General features: G+C 49.3%; 1 protein-coding gene across 1 annotated transcript in view; it reads right to left on the bottom strand.

Annotated features, from left to right (window-relative positions):
* LOC142574953 (membrane metallo-endopeptidase-like 1) overlaps window positions 1-15,621 on the bottom strand; it is a 146,644-nt gene that overhangs the window by 74,831 nt on the left and 56,192 nt on the right. Inside the window, exon 3 of the mRNA XM_075683936.1 lies at window positions 9,374-9,610. Coding sequence (XP_075540051.1) covers window positions 9,374-9,610 — 237 coding nt within the window. The remainder of the gene's footprint in view (window positions 1-9,373; window positions 9,611-15,621) is intronic.

Genomic DNA, 15,621 nt, shown 5'->3' on the forward strand with positions numbered 1-15,621 from the left:
AACAGTGGTATGCAGTGTAGAAACGAATAACGTAGAGCCCCTTCAGTCAATGGGTACGCTGGTGTACGCGACTTCTTTTTTCCACTTCTGTGCACTGGTTGCAACGAAAAAAAAAAATTACCGACGATTACGTTACTTCCTAATGCGAAATTTGAGCGCAGCAAATAAGCTGTTTCACCTTTTGGATAGATTGAGGCAAAGAAATCGAGCAACACATGTATGCGCTATCACATAATGTTTTTTTTATTTTTCACACGTATTCCTTTAACAAAGACTCCACTAACAGTTCTTGACAGTCATGAAGGAAGCTTTGTGGTCGGAGAAATAGACTGATATATGTTCGACTTGGTACACCAATGCTTGATTCTCAAAGACGAGATCTATACAAGTGCCTCGCGAGGTTGTCACAGCCGTGGGGGAAGCAGAGGCTAAGCGCCGCCGCCGAGAAGACCCTGCCGTTCGCGCCGCCGAAGCGGAGGCTCATCGCCGCCGTCGAGAGCAACCAGCAGTAAGCGAGGCTGAAGCAGAAGCTCATCGCCGCCGCCGAGAAGACCCTGCAGTTCGCGCCGCCGAAGCGGAGGCTCATCGCCGCCGTCGAGAGCAACCAGCAGTAAGCGGAAGCGGAGGGGGGCGGCGTGTACACCCAGCGGCAAACGATGGGGGCAGAAGCGCGCGCAGCAAGCGGACAACACGATAAAGGGAGGAGGGAAGAGATAGCAGCGACTGACTGATGCCGCTGACGGCGATAGTGAGTCAACCCCAGCTATCCGCCACACAAGAACAGGGGGGGGGGGACCCTTTCCTCCTCTTTCTGCATGGCGGCGACGGTGTTCTATGCAGTCACGTTATGCACGAGGTCGCGGGATCGAATCCCGGCCACGGCGGCCGCATTTCGATGGGGGCGAAATGCGAAAACACCCGTGTGCTTAGATTTAGGTGCACGTTAAAGAACCCCAGGTGGTCGAAATTTCCGGAGTCCTCCACTACGGCGTGCCTCATAATCAGAAAGTGGTTTTGGCACGTAAAACCCCAAATATTATTATTATTATTATGCAGTCACGTTATCTTGACTCTCTAGCGGCGTCAGCGGCATCCAGCGGTATCAGTCGGTCGCTGCTAGCGCTGGGGGGATGAAAGGGGGGCGGAGCTGGTTACGAGGCCGACGCCGACGACGACGCCGACGACGACGCGAAACCCAGGAACGGACGCCAAAGAGCTGCGCTCTAAAAGGAATGAGCCACGCAAATTGAGCTTCGGGTGAATTTCACCTTGTGCATACTCAGTGTGACTCTCATTTCACACGGCCACTTTGCTGAAGACACCATCACGTTTGACTAGGTGTCCCACGTGTTCTGTTTCGCGTATGATGGCGAAAGCAGTGTTTCGTAATGCCTTCAGGCAACAGTTATGACTGTTGTTTGAGTCGGCGGTAAAATGTTTTGAAGAAAAACAAATGTTCGGTAATCATTACAATTTTTAGTGAATGCAGGCGAATAGCCGGATGCTTCTAAAACATTATTCGCTTTATGGAATTATGATATGCTTGATGATGTATATTTGTGACAATGAGAGTATTTAGGTAGCACATTTTGTTTCATTACGTAACCTCATGGAGAACAGATCAGTTAACCAGTCCACCAGTATAGGTGACCATACATATCAGCACATTCTTCAAGTGTGTGTTGTCTCTAGAGGCGTGAGCACCGGCGTGTTGGGCGACTGCCATCCTCCTCTTCCTATACCAGCTCTCGCAGCCGCCATAGTGGGAGTGGCTGGCGGCAGGAAAGTTGTTCTACCCAGCGGCTCCACCAGAGCATCTGAATTCGCAGATGCCCCAAAGCTCACGCGAAAGTGCAGGTACATATTAAAGAGCTAGCTGTAGACAGAGAGAGAGAGAAAGAGAGAGAGAGTGAACATTGATTTCGGCGATAAACGTGCCGCGCCACTCGTTCACTCGGTTGTGTGAGATAACGCGCTCGTTGCTCGTGTATCATTTTTGTCGGCAGCAAGAACGATCGCGGATCGTGAAAAACGAAAACGGGCGAGAAAGGGAAAGAAAGCTAATCGCTTTAACACGAGTCATGTCTGTATGACGTCCTTGCAATATGAGATGCTTTCAGTCTGCGTACAGTGACCGATATTTAATTAGTCAGTATTTATAAAGACTCCATAGAAAATTCACAAATCATCATCCTGCCACTTTGACTCTTTTTCAATAGAATGCACATTTCCCAGAGATAAACTTGACACGTTTATCGACAGGCAATCATAATCCGTGACTGAAGGGGATAGAGTCGTGAAATAACGGTCTAATTTCGGTCGTCAGGGGTGCCTGATTCAGTGACCTATGTCAGCGATGCCTCTGTTCCGCCGCTGACGGCGACACTGGAAGCGATTTTGACGCAATACGGTGACATCTAAAGGTTATAATTTGTGCTGCAATCACAGCTTTTGGGATAACTGGCAGGCGCTGCCACAACATTAGCACAAGCAAGAGCCTTTGTAGAAAGCTCTTACGAGTCTTAGCGTGTGCAGCATATAGTGGTATACACACGCTGGCAAGTGAACCAATTGTTCTGGTCTGCTTGCCTGTTGTATTTAATGCCCTGAGAATTGAAAAATGCCTATACATTTAGGAAGACCTGTGAAAAAAATCGCTAACGCCGTGTCATCGTGATCATCGTCCATCTTAACGCCTGTCACAATCATGTTACGCGTCTCTCCATGCGGATCCAGTTGCGAGCCGTAGGAAAAGCCACCACGACACCGTCTGCGCCAGAGCAGTGCGGCCACAGCTTCACTAGTTTTCTGAATTAAGTTACGGAGGAAGACGGACTACATCGCAGAGCTTTCTACTGAAATTATTAAAGGAAAGTCTGCGATCATTTAACTGCCACGAGGGTTTGTTTGATATTCGTACTTGAGGTTTCAGACGTTCTTGCGGCTTCTTTTACCACACTTTATCTGCCTTTATGGCCTAAACTATGGCGCAATCATATGCTTTCTTTTTCTAAATGCAGAAGGCAATAAGACCACGCACATACATAATCACTCCGAATTGGCGAGTAATAACATGATATCTTATTTATTATGAAGAAGTAGCAATGCCACATAGCCGGTTGACGACGGAAGGACGAAGTTCAGGCAAATCTATGTATTAATCGTCTTTCTCACGCTGGCTGAACACTCATGCTTCCAGCTCTCTTTGACACTAGTGCTGCAGTTCCCTAGTAATTTTGAAGGAAACTCTATGAACTACATCTATCGCAGTCCAATCATAATCATCAACATCATCAATAACAACCTATCTTTATGTCCACTGTATAACGAAGGTATATCCCAGCGCTCTCCAATTACCCCTGCAACTGCAAATTTCCTAATTTCATCAACACGCCTCATTTTCTGCCGTCCTCAACTGCGCGTCCCTTCCCTTGGCACCCGTTGCGTAACTCTAATGGTTCACCGGTTATCTGGCCAACGCATTACTGGCGTGCTCAGTTTCATTTTTTCTCTTAGTGTCGAGTAGAGTATCGGCTATCCCCATTTGCTGTGATCCACACCGCTTTCTTCCTGCCTCTTCCGTTATGTCTAGCAATACTCGTTACATCGCTCTTTGCGCGGTCCTTAACTTGTTCTCAAGCTTCTTTGTTGACCTCCAAATTTCTGCCCCCTATTTCTGCCCACAGGTAGGATGCATGGATTGTGCACTTTCCTTTTCAACAGTGGTAAGCTCCCAGTCAGAGTTCTGTAATGCCTGCCGTATGCACTTCAACTCATTTTCATTCTGTAAGTTTCCTTTTCAGGATCAGGGTTCCTGTGAGTAATCGACCTAGGTAAACGTACTTCTGCCCAGACGTTAAAGGCTGACTTGTGATCTCTGTTCTACTCTTCATCCCCACTGTTAGGCATTCTCGGTTAAGGTCCTTTATCATTTCTTGCAGTCCGTCTGCAGTGTTGCTACTCAATCTACAACATAAATAAGCGAGTAAATGTTGAAAGACAGTGTTTTACAACGAGATTCGCCAGGTATGAAGGCCGTCAAGGCTACATTCACTGCTGCTTCGACACGAAGCGAACATACACTTTTTGGCGTACTGGTTGGCGCAGACAAAAGACGCACGGCGACAGCAAGCGAGCGGCGCGGTGTCTCGCTGACGACGAATGATGCGAAAGCTCCAGTTAATCGTCTGTCTTTGGCTCACCCACACAACACGACAGGTCGGGAAGTGCTGCTTCACAGCTTTGTAGCAGCGTAGTCCGCATGCAGGGATACCAGGGCGTGAGGGAAAGAATTCAGCGAAGGGCGTGCCAGGTCGAAGATACAGCATTTTGATATCAAAGTAATATAGATTTCATCTGACCGTTTAAAGGGACACTAAATATTACTATGAAGCCAAGGTAAAGGGATAAAGCAATGCTCTAGAACGTCTAAGGCGCCAATATAATCGCGAACAGAGCTTTAGTAACCGAGAAATTGAGGCAAATGCAGGACACGATTTAAGAGCCCCGAGCGACATTCCGGTACTAGCCCGATGACGAAGGCACTTCTCATCATAATTTGTCGCTAGTACTCAGCTACTCGTATTAAAAAGATAATTTCATTAGGTTATAAGATGGAAGAAAATGCTACTTCTCGACTTCTATTCGACTCCAAGAAAAAAATAACACTTTGACGTTACGCTTATCTTTCTAGTATGGGTGGTCGAGAGGTTTCGTTTTCGCTCGACTCTGCGCGCTCGACTCTCCGCCCCGCGCGCTTAGAAGTTTCAGTTGTTTCGTTATCACGTCGTGCTGCGCTGGTTCTGCTGGCTCGCGAAACTTGCATTTGGAACAAGCAGCAAGAATGCCACGTCCATGTGATGTCGTGGGATGCGCGAACGATCCGCGGAACTTGGCCAAGGGCAGTTTCAGCGGCGAATGCAAGGTTACTAATCACTATGTGCCAACGAGTGAACCTATCCCTTTGAAGTGGTTAGGTGCCGTGCCTCTACCACAGCGCGTTGGCCAAGAGCCCAAAAATCGCATACTGTACTCGCTACACTTTCCTCCAGAGGATTACGAGTTCAACGCCGACTTACTGAAGTCGTGTGGAGGGCCTTTCAAAGCAATGCTTTCCCGTAGCGCTGTTCCGTCGGTCTCGCCTGCATTCTCCGATGCGCAAGAATAACTGCAGGTCGAAAACGGGGCGGCGAGTGCAGCATTGGTTTTCACGAATGAAAAGCTACAAATGTGCGAATATGTACAGCCATGACATACAGTTGCCGTCGTAGTAGTACCAACGACGCCGGCAGCGCGAGCCCTCAGCAGCAGGTCACGTTCATCAGTGCTTAAATAGCTGAAGTCGAGCCCAGCATCGCGAGCCAATGTGTCGTTGTCAGGGTCGTCCATTGCAACGAGCGTCAAAGTTGGCGTCAAAAATGAAGAACCGGCTTATCGTCGCCCGCTTTCCCTTCCGCTAGCCACCATAGTTCCGCTTTCGCGCTGCTGTTGGCTCTGTCCTGGCTCTGTTTCTGGCCGCGCGTTTGCCTTTTGCGCAGAAAAGCCGTAGCGCCGTCTGCGGGCGCCGTTTTACTCACCGACGGCGCAATGTCACTATGAGATCATGACGTCACCACTCCTCGATCGGAGGGCGGGCGATTTGAACTGCGCTAGAGGTGCGCGGACGCTTCAGAACGCCTTGTCTCTTAAAATAAGCCTCTTCTTCACATAAAACAAGCGTTTCGAGGTTTCTGGGGTGGTATTTCAACAATACACGTTGACTTAATATTAACATTTAGTGTCCCTTTATGGTCCGCTTTGCTCAGGTAGGTGTATCGTATACTCCGCTCCATACATAGCAGTCAACGCCGTGGAGGCTACAGATACTTCTTGCAGTGGCTTCGTTCGTACTTGGATATAGTTCGATGTTCTTTGATCGGAATTGTGCGCAAGTGTTTTTATATAGGCTCAGTACTGGATGAAACAAGTTTGAACCCTTAAAAACAGACACAGTGTTGTATACGGCTGCTAATGCGTTGTTAGACCATTTTCACTTTTGTTGTTTTTCGGGTTTTTTATTTGCAACCCGTCGAGAGTAGCTTCGCGTGGATACTCGCGCGAGCGAACGCTGTTGGCGAGCAGCGAAGCATTGGCGGAACGCGCGGAGTGATAATTTTTCTTGACCGAACTTCTTGCGTAGCTTCCACAACCTTGACTGCTGTGTATGGAACGGAGTATAGCAATATGGGCACAACCGTTCAGCGGCAACGTAGTGCGCATGTGCACGACGCTCATACGAGCAGCGTAACGTATTGGCCTCGAGCTCCACCACTGGAAATGCTGGCGCCACCGTCGGCGTGACGTGCTATTAGGGATCACGTGGACATAGCGGCCGCGTCGGCTGTTTCGGGAGCGCCGAAGCGAGCTGAAAACGAGAGTTTGAATTCCCTCGTTAGCTACGGTCCTCATTTAGTGGCGGGAGTTTCCCGCTTCGAGTGTCTCCTTTACAACGCTTGAAAACACTACAATAGGTAGTGGCTGCCTTTGAAGGCGCGCAACATGGTAGGCTACTGCTCGGTGCCGCAGTGTCGGACGTATGCAACGAAGCCCGGTGTCAGCCTTATTCACACGTAGCCGCTAGACAAGAAGCTACGCGAAGCTTGGCTCGCGGAACATAAAACCGGCAAACTGTCATCGGCTACAACTCGGGTATGCAGCAAGCACGGACGCGAGGAAGATTTCTGCTACGGTGCCAGGTCTGCGATGTTCTGAAAACGCACACTGAAACGCTCGCCCGAGTCCGCTGCCCGACTAATGTCATGACGGTTTGGTCTATGAATTGTCGATGCTGTAGATACTGGCAAGTTCACTGGAGTGGAAAGGGAGTGGTAAGAAGCACATTAATAAAAAGCAAGGCACATGGTCATGTTTGTGTTATGCACTGGATTACAAAAAAGAAGCAGCGGGAAATCGCACGCTGAGAACACCGATAAACGTACAGCGCGACGCAACTCGAGAAATAATATTGAAACATCGAAGAATTCAGAAGAAGAAAAAAAAGATTGAATCGTCGCGGAGGCACTACAATGAAGTTATTTTTCAACAGCTCTGATAGCGCTCACGCAACAATGGTTGTTTGTATACTGTCAAATGCTCATATTCTACGGCCTAAAGGTCATGGCACGGTGCGAAAAGGCGCACGCGGCGCAAGCGAAACAGTGAGCGGACAAGCATGCAGACGCGCAGTCGGTCGCTACGAATCTGTGCGATCGCTGCATTGAGGCTTCATTCGATTACGCTCCACTTAGTTATACAAACACTATAAGAACATATTTCACATAGTTTGCTATCAGCGTTTACCTGCCTTTCACGCAAGAAGCCAGTTCGCGAAACTCCATCGCGGCGACCGCGCGTAGTGGCGTTCACTGTACGTATTCGGTAAAGAGATAGCGTCTGTAAATGTTTCTGTGCTTTCAGTTTGCCCAAGATTATTATTTAGACAGTAAAAAACTTCTCTCGTTTCGAAAGTACTTACAGAAATGTCCGGGAGAGCTCGCGCGTGGTGTTTTCAGTGAGCGCTGACAGCAAAACCTATGAGGAGCGCGCCGTGTGATCCCTCATACTACGGCAGCGAGGCACTTCCGATAGATGGCGACTCCGTAACTCCTCGCCGCCAACAGCCCCGTTTTCGCTCCGTCAGAAAGTGTTTGAGCAGCTATGGGGGTCCGTTCACATGGCTCTTGTCGTTTTGCAGCTGAGCTGACTGCGCATCGCTTGCGTCCCGGGGAGCATCGGCAATCGAAAAAATTGGCAGTGGTTTAGCTTAGCTATGCCAGGATATACGTAGCGAAAGCTAAGGCATAGCAAGGTTAGCCTTGGCTAACCTTGATTGTAAGTCCAGGTTAGTCTGGTTGTCTAGCTATGTTTCGGCGTTTAGCCAGTCGTTCGGCGCGCTGTTCGTCTGTTTCCTGGGCGATTCGTTCCCTCTTCATCTCGTTCCGATGTCGATTCCAGGCCTCCTCCTGCTTATCAGAATTATCGCCGTCCATACTGCCGCCTCAACTGTGGTTGCGGCGCACGCGAGCTCTCCTGTTCAATCCTCCGACATGTTATCAGGCATGCGACGCAGCAGGCGAAACGAGCGGAGGTGAGCTGAACGACGAGGAACGCGGTGTGACGTCATACCAAACAGCGGTGGTGGAATGGCGCGGCGCTGCGCAGCGGCGGAACACCTGTGGCTCGATTCTACTAGTGGCGCACCCTCAGTAGTGACTAGGGAGCGAGAGAGAGAGAGAAATATCCGCGGCGAGGGAACATCCCCTAGACAGTTCTCTAGAGGGTGTTGGGCGAGGCGCGCGTTGTGACGTCATGTGCCTCCTCGGAGCACCGCCACGGCGAAACCGCAAGTTCGCGGCCAGTAAAGCTTTCGCCTTAAAGGGGCCCTGAACCACCCCTCGGGCTTGGTGAAATAAAACAGTCCGCGGGTAGCACACGCTGTTGTGAACATCTCAGCCAAGTTCTGCTGTCGTACGCGGCCCATGGAGCTCGCAAGCGGAGCGCGAAGTCACCTTTTGCTAAAACGTTCTCGTTTCAAAAACCCCGTGCTCCTCACTCTGTTCTGTGTGCTTTATTTCGTCATAAAGCGCACTCCAATGCGCGGCTACTATTGGTCACGGCGCTTGGCTACACCGCGGCCGCCGCTAGGTGCCGCCACGAGTCCAGTGGCTAAGCGCACAGCGGCTCTCTGAGCACAGCCGCGTTTGGCTTACGTTTAGCGCGGCATAGGCACCAAATCGGAAATTTCAACTGCGCACCACGGTGACGTCTCCGCCGCAGCGTTCGCAGTGCAAGGCATTGGAGGAGGAACGGGAGCACAGCTGAGGCCGTGCTTGATTGCCGATAACTCCGCTTCTGCTGAACGCATTGACGTACTTTTTGTGGCAAAGTGCTTCTGAAATAGCCTATCTTCACTTCAGATGTATTTCTCCACTTCGATAAAAAGTGATTCAGGGCCCCTTTAATATCCGCGGCAAGGCGCATGTTGGGACGTCATGTGCTTCCTCGGAGCACCGCCACGGCGAAATCACAAGTTCGCGGCCAGTAATTAAAATGAGAGATCAACGCAGTAACATCAGCGTGTGAAAGCTGAGTGAAGCGGTGAGTAAGCGACGTTCGTACATGTAAACGCTGTACATGTAAACGTACATGTAAACAAAAGTACATGTAAACGCTCTTACACCTCTTAAGGGCCGCCGTCAGCCAACCGGAGATCGCTTCCGATACAGTAAGAGAACGTGGCTATGACAAAGGCCATATTTAAACGGGGCCTTAGACACCACTCATATGTGCCCTCGAACGTGGAACAATATTGGTGTGAATGACGCCACGCACTCACCAGCCGAAAAGGCAAGTCCTCGGGCTCGTCGATAGTGCCGCAAACGTATTGATAGAAGTCGTCGCACGGGTCAATGCTGAAGTTCAGAGTAGCGCGCAGCTTCTCAGACATGTATTCGCAGTCATCCGAATGGCACACAAGGCTGTCTGGCTGGGTTGATGCGTTGATAGCCTTTGTGCTCGTCGGCGACGAAGACCCAAGGTCCAATCGCACTGTTGAAAGCGTTAGAGCTTTTCTCTAAAAGAGGACAACGTGAAAAAGCATTTACGTCACTCGTAGACCATACTCATAGATGAGTAACGCATTTCGGTGTGCTGGAATGTGATAGAGATAATGCCCTGCGTTCACTTCGTACTTTGTTGCCCACGATTACGGTATCATAATGTACGAGTGCGAATACACTTTAGTCTAACTGTAACACATCAGCATTTGATATTAAAAACAGCATTTTTAACCTGCACTTCCGTGTAATTTTTTTTCAAACTGTGCCATTTCCTTCTAAAGTTTCGCCATACTTCGTTTACACTTCAACGTGCATAACTCTCAGAACGCTGATAACATGACTGCGAAAGAAAAATAAAAGTACGTAAAAATGTGCGTGCATAAGGGCCCATTGTATTTTACGTAAACAAACACAGGGAGTGAGCGTGGAGTGCCTGTGAAAGAAAAGTAAGAAAAAGCTAACTATTGCGAAAGGCGATACGAATCGTGAGCACTTATGACCCAAATATTCACGGTAGGCGTTGCGCTTGAGCGGGAAATGCTGCAAAGACGATCTGCTGCAAAACTCGCCGCGCAGTGATGGCGCAGCCGAAATGGACTTTGCGATGCCATGGTGAAAATCGAAAATGGTTTCGTTGTCGTTTCTGGTTAAAGACGAGCCCGTACGACACGATTACTACCGCGATTCCGCGGTTTGAATACCAGTCCAAGCCAATGCAATATTCAGACTTATGCCTAGTTGCTACACAGAAGAAATGCAACACACTCTATCCACCCTTTCAATCTCACAAGGCAATTACGGCGGAAATGTGGCCGGTACTTTCAATTCCTCGATACATTCAGAGACCTATGTGCAGTACTAAAAAGAATGCCCAGACATGCCTTGAAAACAGCAAAGCAGTTCTGCGGAAGATCCACTAAAGAGGCACGTGAAGAAATTTTCATGAAAGTAATAGCTGTCGCCGTATCTTCGTGCTACTGTCGGACGAATGAAAATTATTCCCTTTCATATTTCGCCTAAAACATTAGCAGAACATCCACGTGAAATGATCCTGAAAGCAGCTTATTAAGAAACACTGGTGCATTATGCGCGTTCTTGTACTAGCTGCGGTCACGCACGCACCACAGCGTATGCGTTGTATCGCGTTCGTGAAAATGTCGTTAGCGCGCTCTTTTTAAAGGAGGCGCCGATGTGGTGACGGTGCTGGGCTTTTAGACAGTGCCGTCACGGCACAGATTCGTCATCCGCCCCGTCCCGTCACCATCATGGCACCAACTTCCGCCCCGCGAGAGCGCTTCCTTGGTCAGTTTTTTTTTTATCGCCTGCGACGCTGGCAGATGCTCTATTGCCGTCATCCCGTTTCCGAGAGAATGTGATTGCGAAGAAGAAGTAGCGCCTCTTCCTCTTGACAATCACACTCCCCTGGAAACGGGATGACGGCCATAGTTACAGAGTATCTGCCAGCGAGGACAAAGCGGCGCGGAATCGCCCTCTTCACGGACGTGGACCGCACGGGGTGAAATTCGTTGCCGCTGTGTGCCCGACATGTGCGCTCAGTCAACAATCGCAGGAGGTCTTGGAAGCAAGGAATGCCGCCGAAATCAGTATAGTGTTTCGTAGGAGGGCGAGAATTATGCGAGTAGCATGCAGAATTAAGCGTTTGGTGGGCGAACGTATGCCAGTCGCTTAAAGGAGCGACCTGTGCTCGTGTTCAGAAATGCGCTTCGACTGGCTTCTCTTGCTCCCCCCCACCCGTATGCAGAGGAGTGCGACATATTGTGTGGATCAGTGAGTGATCCTCAATAAAGCGTCTTGTCGAAGCCTATATCAAGAATTTGCTCGAAAAATACGGCTCCACGTTTTTTTAAAATATACACAATCATAGATATTCTCTTCCACGAAAATGTAAAGTAGTAGTCGCGCCTGCGAAAGAGTAAATTGCATGTGGGCGGGACACGGCAGTCGCTGCAGTGCCTTCGCAGCACATACAGAATATGAACACACGCAGAAAAAAATATATAAAAAAAAACCGTACAGTAATAAGAAAGCGCTTACCTGATTCAAGTAACACAAGCGGCAATGTCAGACATTATCATAATCAAAATATTCTAAGTAAAATGGGGCAAAAAATTGAAATGAAAACTCAAGCAATAAAATTCATAAAGCATCGCTACAGAACCGCGAAGAGCTAGAGAACACGTATTAAACGCTAATTATCAACCACGATTTCACAGCGAATTTGAAGTGCTTTACACAAAACCCAGTATTTAATCACACAAATGATTAAAGTAAAAGGGGACAATGAATTCCGGCGTATTTTCCGATGATATTTATGTACTATCAGCGGCAAATGAAACGCGAACAGCGGAGCGCGCGGCTCAAGCATAAGTGAAGGTATAGTGGGCGCCGTGTCATCAACCGTTGACAGGCGCGCACATCCGGTTTGGCCGCTTTGCGCTATCCCCCTCTGGTGAGATCATTTCGCTTCTGCTCTGGTGCTTACAGTTCACAGGGAGAAAGTGAAAAATAAGAATGAAGCTAAAATATTGCGGTTCACGGCGAGTCTTGTCGCACAGGTTGCCGAAACCACAAGTGCTGTCGGCGGCAACAGCGGTGCGCGTGGTGCAGTTTGCACCGTCATCGCAAGGTAGACTCGTCCGCGCGATTTGCAGCTTGTGCGCCACATTCGTTCGTTCGATCGGCAAACTTGCGCTGCGCGGTGTCGCTGGCAGCCGCGACGGCGGCCGGCGTGCCGAGTGCGTTTGGCCGTTTGACGTGGTTCCTGTCCCGAACCTGCGGCGCTTCGCTTTTACCACAGCGTCGCAGCGTTATCGCCGTGTGTGCGTGAGACAAAGGATGAGTAAATATCGCCGGGTTGTGGTTCATGTGCAACGATACTCGTTTCTGATTCGCCTGTCTATAGTGATCATCGCCACTTCTTGTCCACCCTTAAGACAATGCGAAGATCTACCAGGGTCACGTGAACTGCAAATGCCGAGTGTTTCGCCCGAAGAGAGAATGCGAATTGTTTCGCTTTACCGGCACCAAGTGCATCAGCGTGAAATTGCCAGGATTACGAATAATAATAATATTTGGGGTTTTACGTGCCAAAACCACTTTCTGATTATGAGGCACGCCGTAGTGGAGGACTCCGGAAATTTTGACCACCTGGGGTTCTTTAACGTGCGCCTAAATCTAAGCACACGGGTGTTTTCGCATTTCGCCCCCATCGAAATGCGGCCGCCGTGGCCGGGATTCGATCCCGCGACCTCGTGCTCAGCAGCCCAACACCATAGCCACTGAGCAACCACGGCGGGTAGGATTACGAATCGTTCTTTGCCTGCAGTTAATAGAATTTTCCAGGCATTCCGTGATGATGGACGCCCCTGGAGCCTTCCGCGTGGACACAGATAGCGGGTGACGGACAGCGAGGAGGACTTACTTGTCATTCAAGCTGCGGAAGACGCCCCTTTCATCACATCTCGAGAGATCAAAGACAGCTTGAACCTCTCCGCCAGCACATCAACAATCAGACGTCGACTGCACGAGGCTGGCCTGCGAAGCCGGGTGCCGCCACGAAAGCCTGAGCTTTCAGAAGCCAATGAGAGCGGAACATTTGTGTTTGCCCAAGATCACGCAAGATCGACTGCGGAAGACTGGCATTGTGTGATATTCTCCGACGAATCGACATTTTACACCCGCTGGGACCAGTGTTAGAGAACTGACAACACCAGGTTTGTCATTCAGCCCATTTATTCCTGTAGGCTATCTCGTTTTTTGCATGATTACTATAATTCAATGCGCATTACTTATTGCTATTGCGATTCGAAAACAAGCCCATATTTTGGTATATTCAATATGATTTGGTATATTGTATAGGGCATTGTTATTAAGTTTACCATTTTCCGCCACCTGTGGTGGTGACATAAGATACCGCAAGTCATCTAATTCCGGTTTACAATCCTTCTTCAGATATGAGCCCAGGAACCTATACAGCGTGTGGCAAGCAGCGGCCGCTGCTCCGTCAGCGTGTGCATGGGGCGCGCTGTCTAAGGAGTTCCTTGCCCCACTGGTTCGTCTACAGGGCATTCTTCAGGGCATTCATCATTCAGCATTCTTCTACAAGGCATTCAACGCTGCCGCATATTGGGATGTAATCGAGGGCGTGGTTGTGCCCTGTGCTCTCGACGGCCCGTTCCCTGATGGCCTCTACTTCTTCCAGCAGAAGCGCAGCCCCATCCACATGGCCAAATCAATAGCATGCTTGTTTGAACAGCTGGGAGTGATGCTGATGGAGTAGCTTCCACAAGGCGCCGACGTGAACATATGCGAGAATGTGTGGGGTGCAATGAAGATGGCACTCTCGCGGCGGCCAATTGAGCGCGACTCCAAGGACGCGCTGTGGGTCGCCGTACAAGAGGAGTGGAAGCGCCTACGGGCAATGAACTTTGCGACCCACCGCTCCGACAGATTTCCTCCAAGGATGGAAGCCGTTATGGCCGCTGGAGGCGACATTACTAAGTTCTAAACGTCAAATAGTGTTAAAATTTTCTCGCGGAAACCATCGTGTCTTCACCTCGCAAGGCCTCGCCGAAGTTGTTTAAGAAGCCCGATGCTTATCTTTTGCAGATTTCCGCAATCGCCTTCAATAAGGTTCTTTTTTCTCATTAGTCTTTTCGTCTTTTGCTTTCTAATTATGATAATTTGGGCCCTTATACTCACTTCGGTGCACCTTGGTTTCTATGTACAATTTTAATGCGCATGGCTTCGCTGTCTCGGCAACCTTACACGCCAGTTTATTTTAAGGCTCGTGATCATAATCAGTCAGATTCAATATTTGTATAGCGTCCAGGCGCCGATAACGCTGCGACGCTGTGGTAAAAGCCAAACGCTGCAGGTTTGGGACGGGAACCACGTCAAATGGCCAAACGCGCTCGGCACGCCGGCCGCCGTCGCGGCTGCCAGCGACACCGCGCAGCGCAAGTTTGCCGATCGAACGAACGAATTTGGGCGCACAAGCTGCAAACCGCGCGGGCGAATCTACCTTGCGATGACGGTGCAAACTGCACCACGCGCACCGCTGTTGCCGCCGACAGCACTTGTGGTTTCGGCAATCTGTGGGACAAGACTCGCCGTGAACCGCAATATTTTATTAGCTTCGTTTTTATTTTTCATTTTCTCCCTGTCAACTGTAAGCACCAGAACAGAAGCGAAATGATCTCAGCAGAGGGGCATCGCGCAGTGCGACCAAACCGGATGATGTGCGCGCCTGTCAACGGTTGATGACTGGACGGCGCCCACTATACCTTCACTTACGCTTGAGCCACGCGCTCCGCTGTTCACGTTTCATTTGACGCTCCTAGTACTTTAGGAAGTTTATAACGGTACATGCTCCTTAAAGGTGACAGTTTGCTTTCTAAATGTTTGTATTTACACGATATAAAAATTTAATAAATCCACTACTATTATAAATAAACGAAATAAGGAAATAATTTAGCAGCCAGAATTTTCGAAATGGTGTCTAAGCCATCGCAGTTTGGGCCATACAATATGCTGGCGAACAACCTATGTAAAACTTTGTCAATCTGTAGAGTTCGTGACTGAGAGCAAGAACCATACACAGTAATATAGTCCAGGGTTCGACGGAACACCGTCTGGCGAGAGGTGTACATTTTATTCTGAAGATTTTCTTCTCCAGGGTGACAGTGAACGTCATCCTCGAGTAATATAAAAGATACCTTGTCAAGACTACCGCGCATCATACATTGGAGAAACAGGCAACTTCAGGCGACGTACCAAGCAGCACCAAAATGACATAGCGAAGGGACGCACCGCCGACAACGCGCAAGCTGAACATCACCTTAATACGGGTCACAACATTGATAGGAATTCTGCGACTGTCATCGACACGGAAGAATCACTATCATCCCGCCTTCTTTTGGAATCATTATTAAACCAGTCGACACCTATTACACTGAATCGGACACGTGGAAACCTACCAGAAGTAATCACCAAATCGCTGCGC

Source organism: Dermacentor variabilis, chromosome 3 (assembly GCF_050947875.1).
Source record: "Dermacentor variabilis isolate Ectoservices chromosome 3, ASM5094787v1, whole genome shotgun sequence".
Taxonomy (NCBI): Eukaryota; Metazoa; Arthropoda; class Arachnida; order Ixodida; family Ixodidae; genus Dermacentor; species Dermacentor variabilis.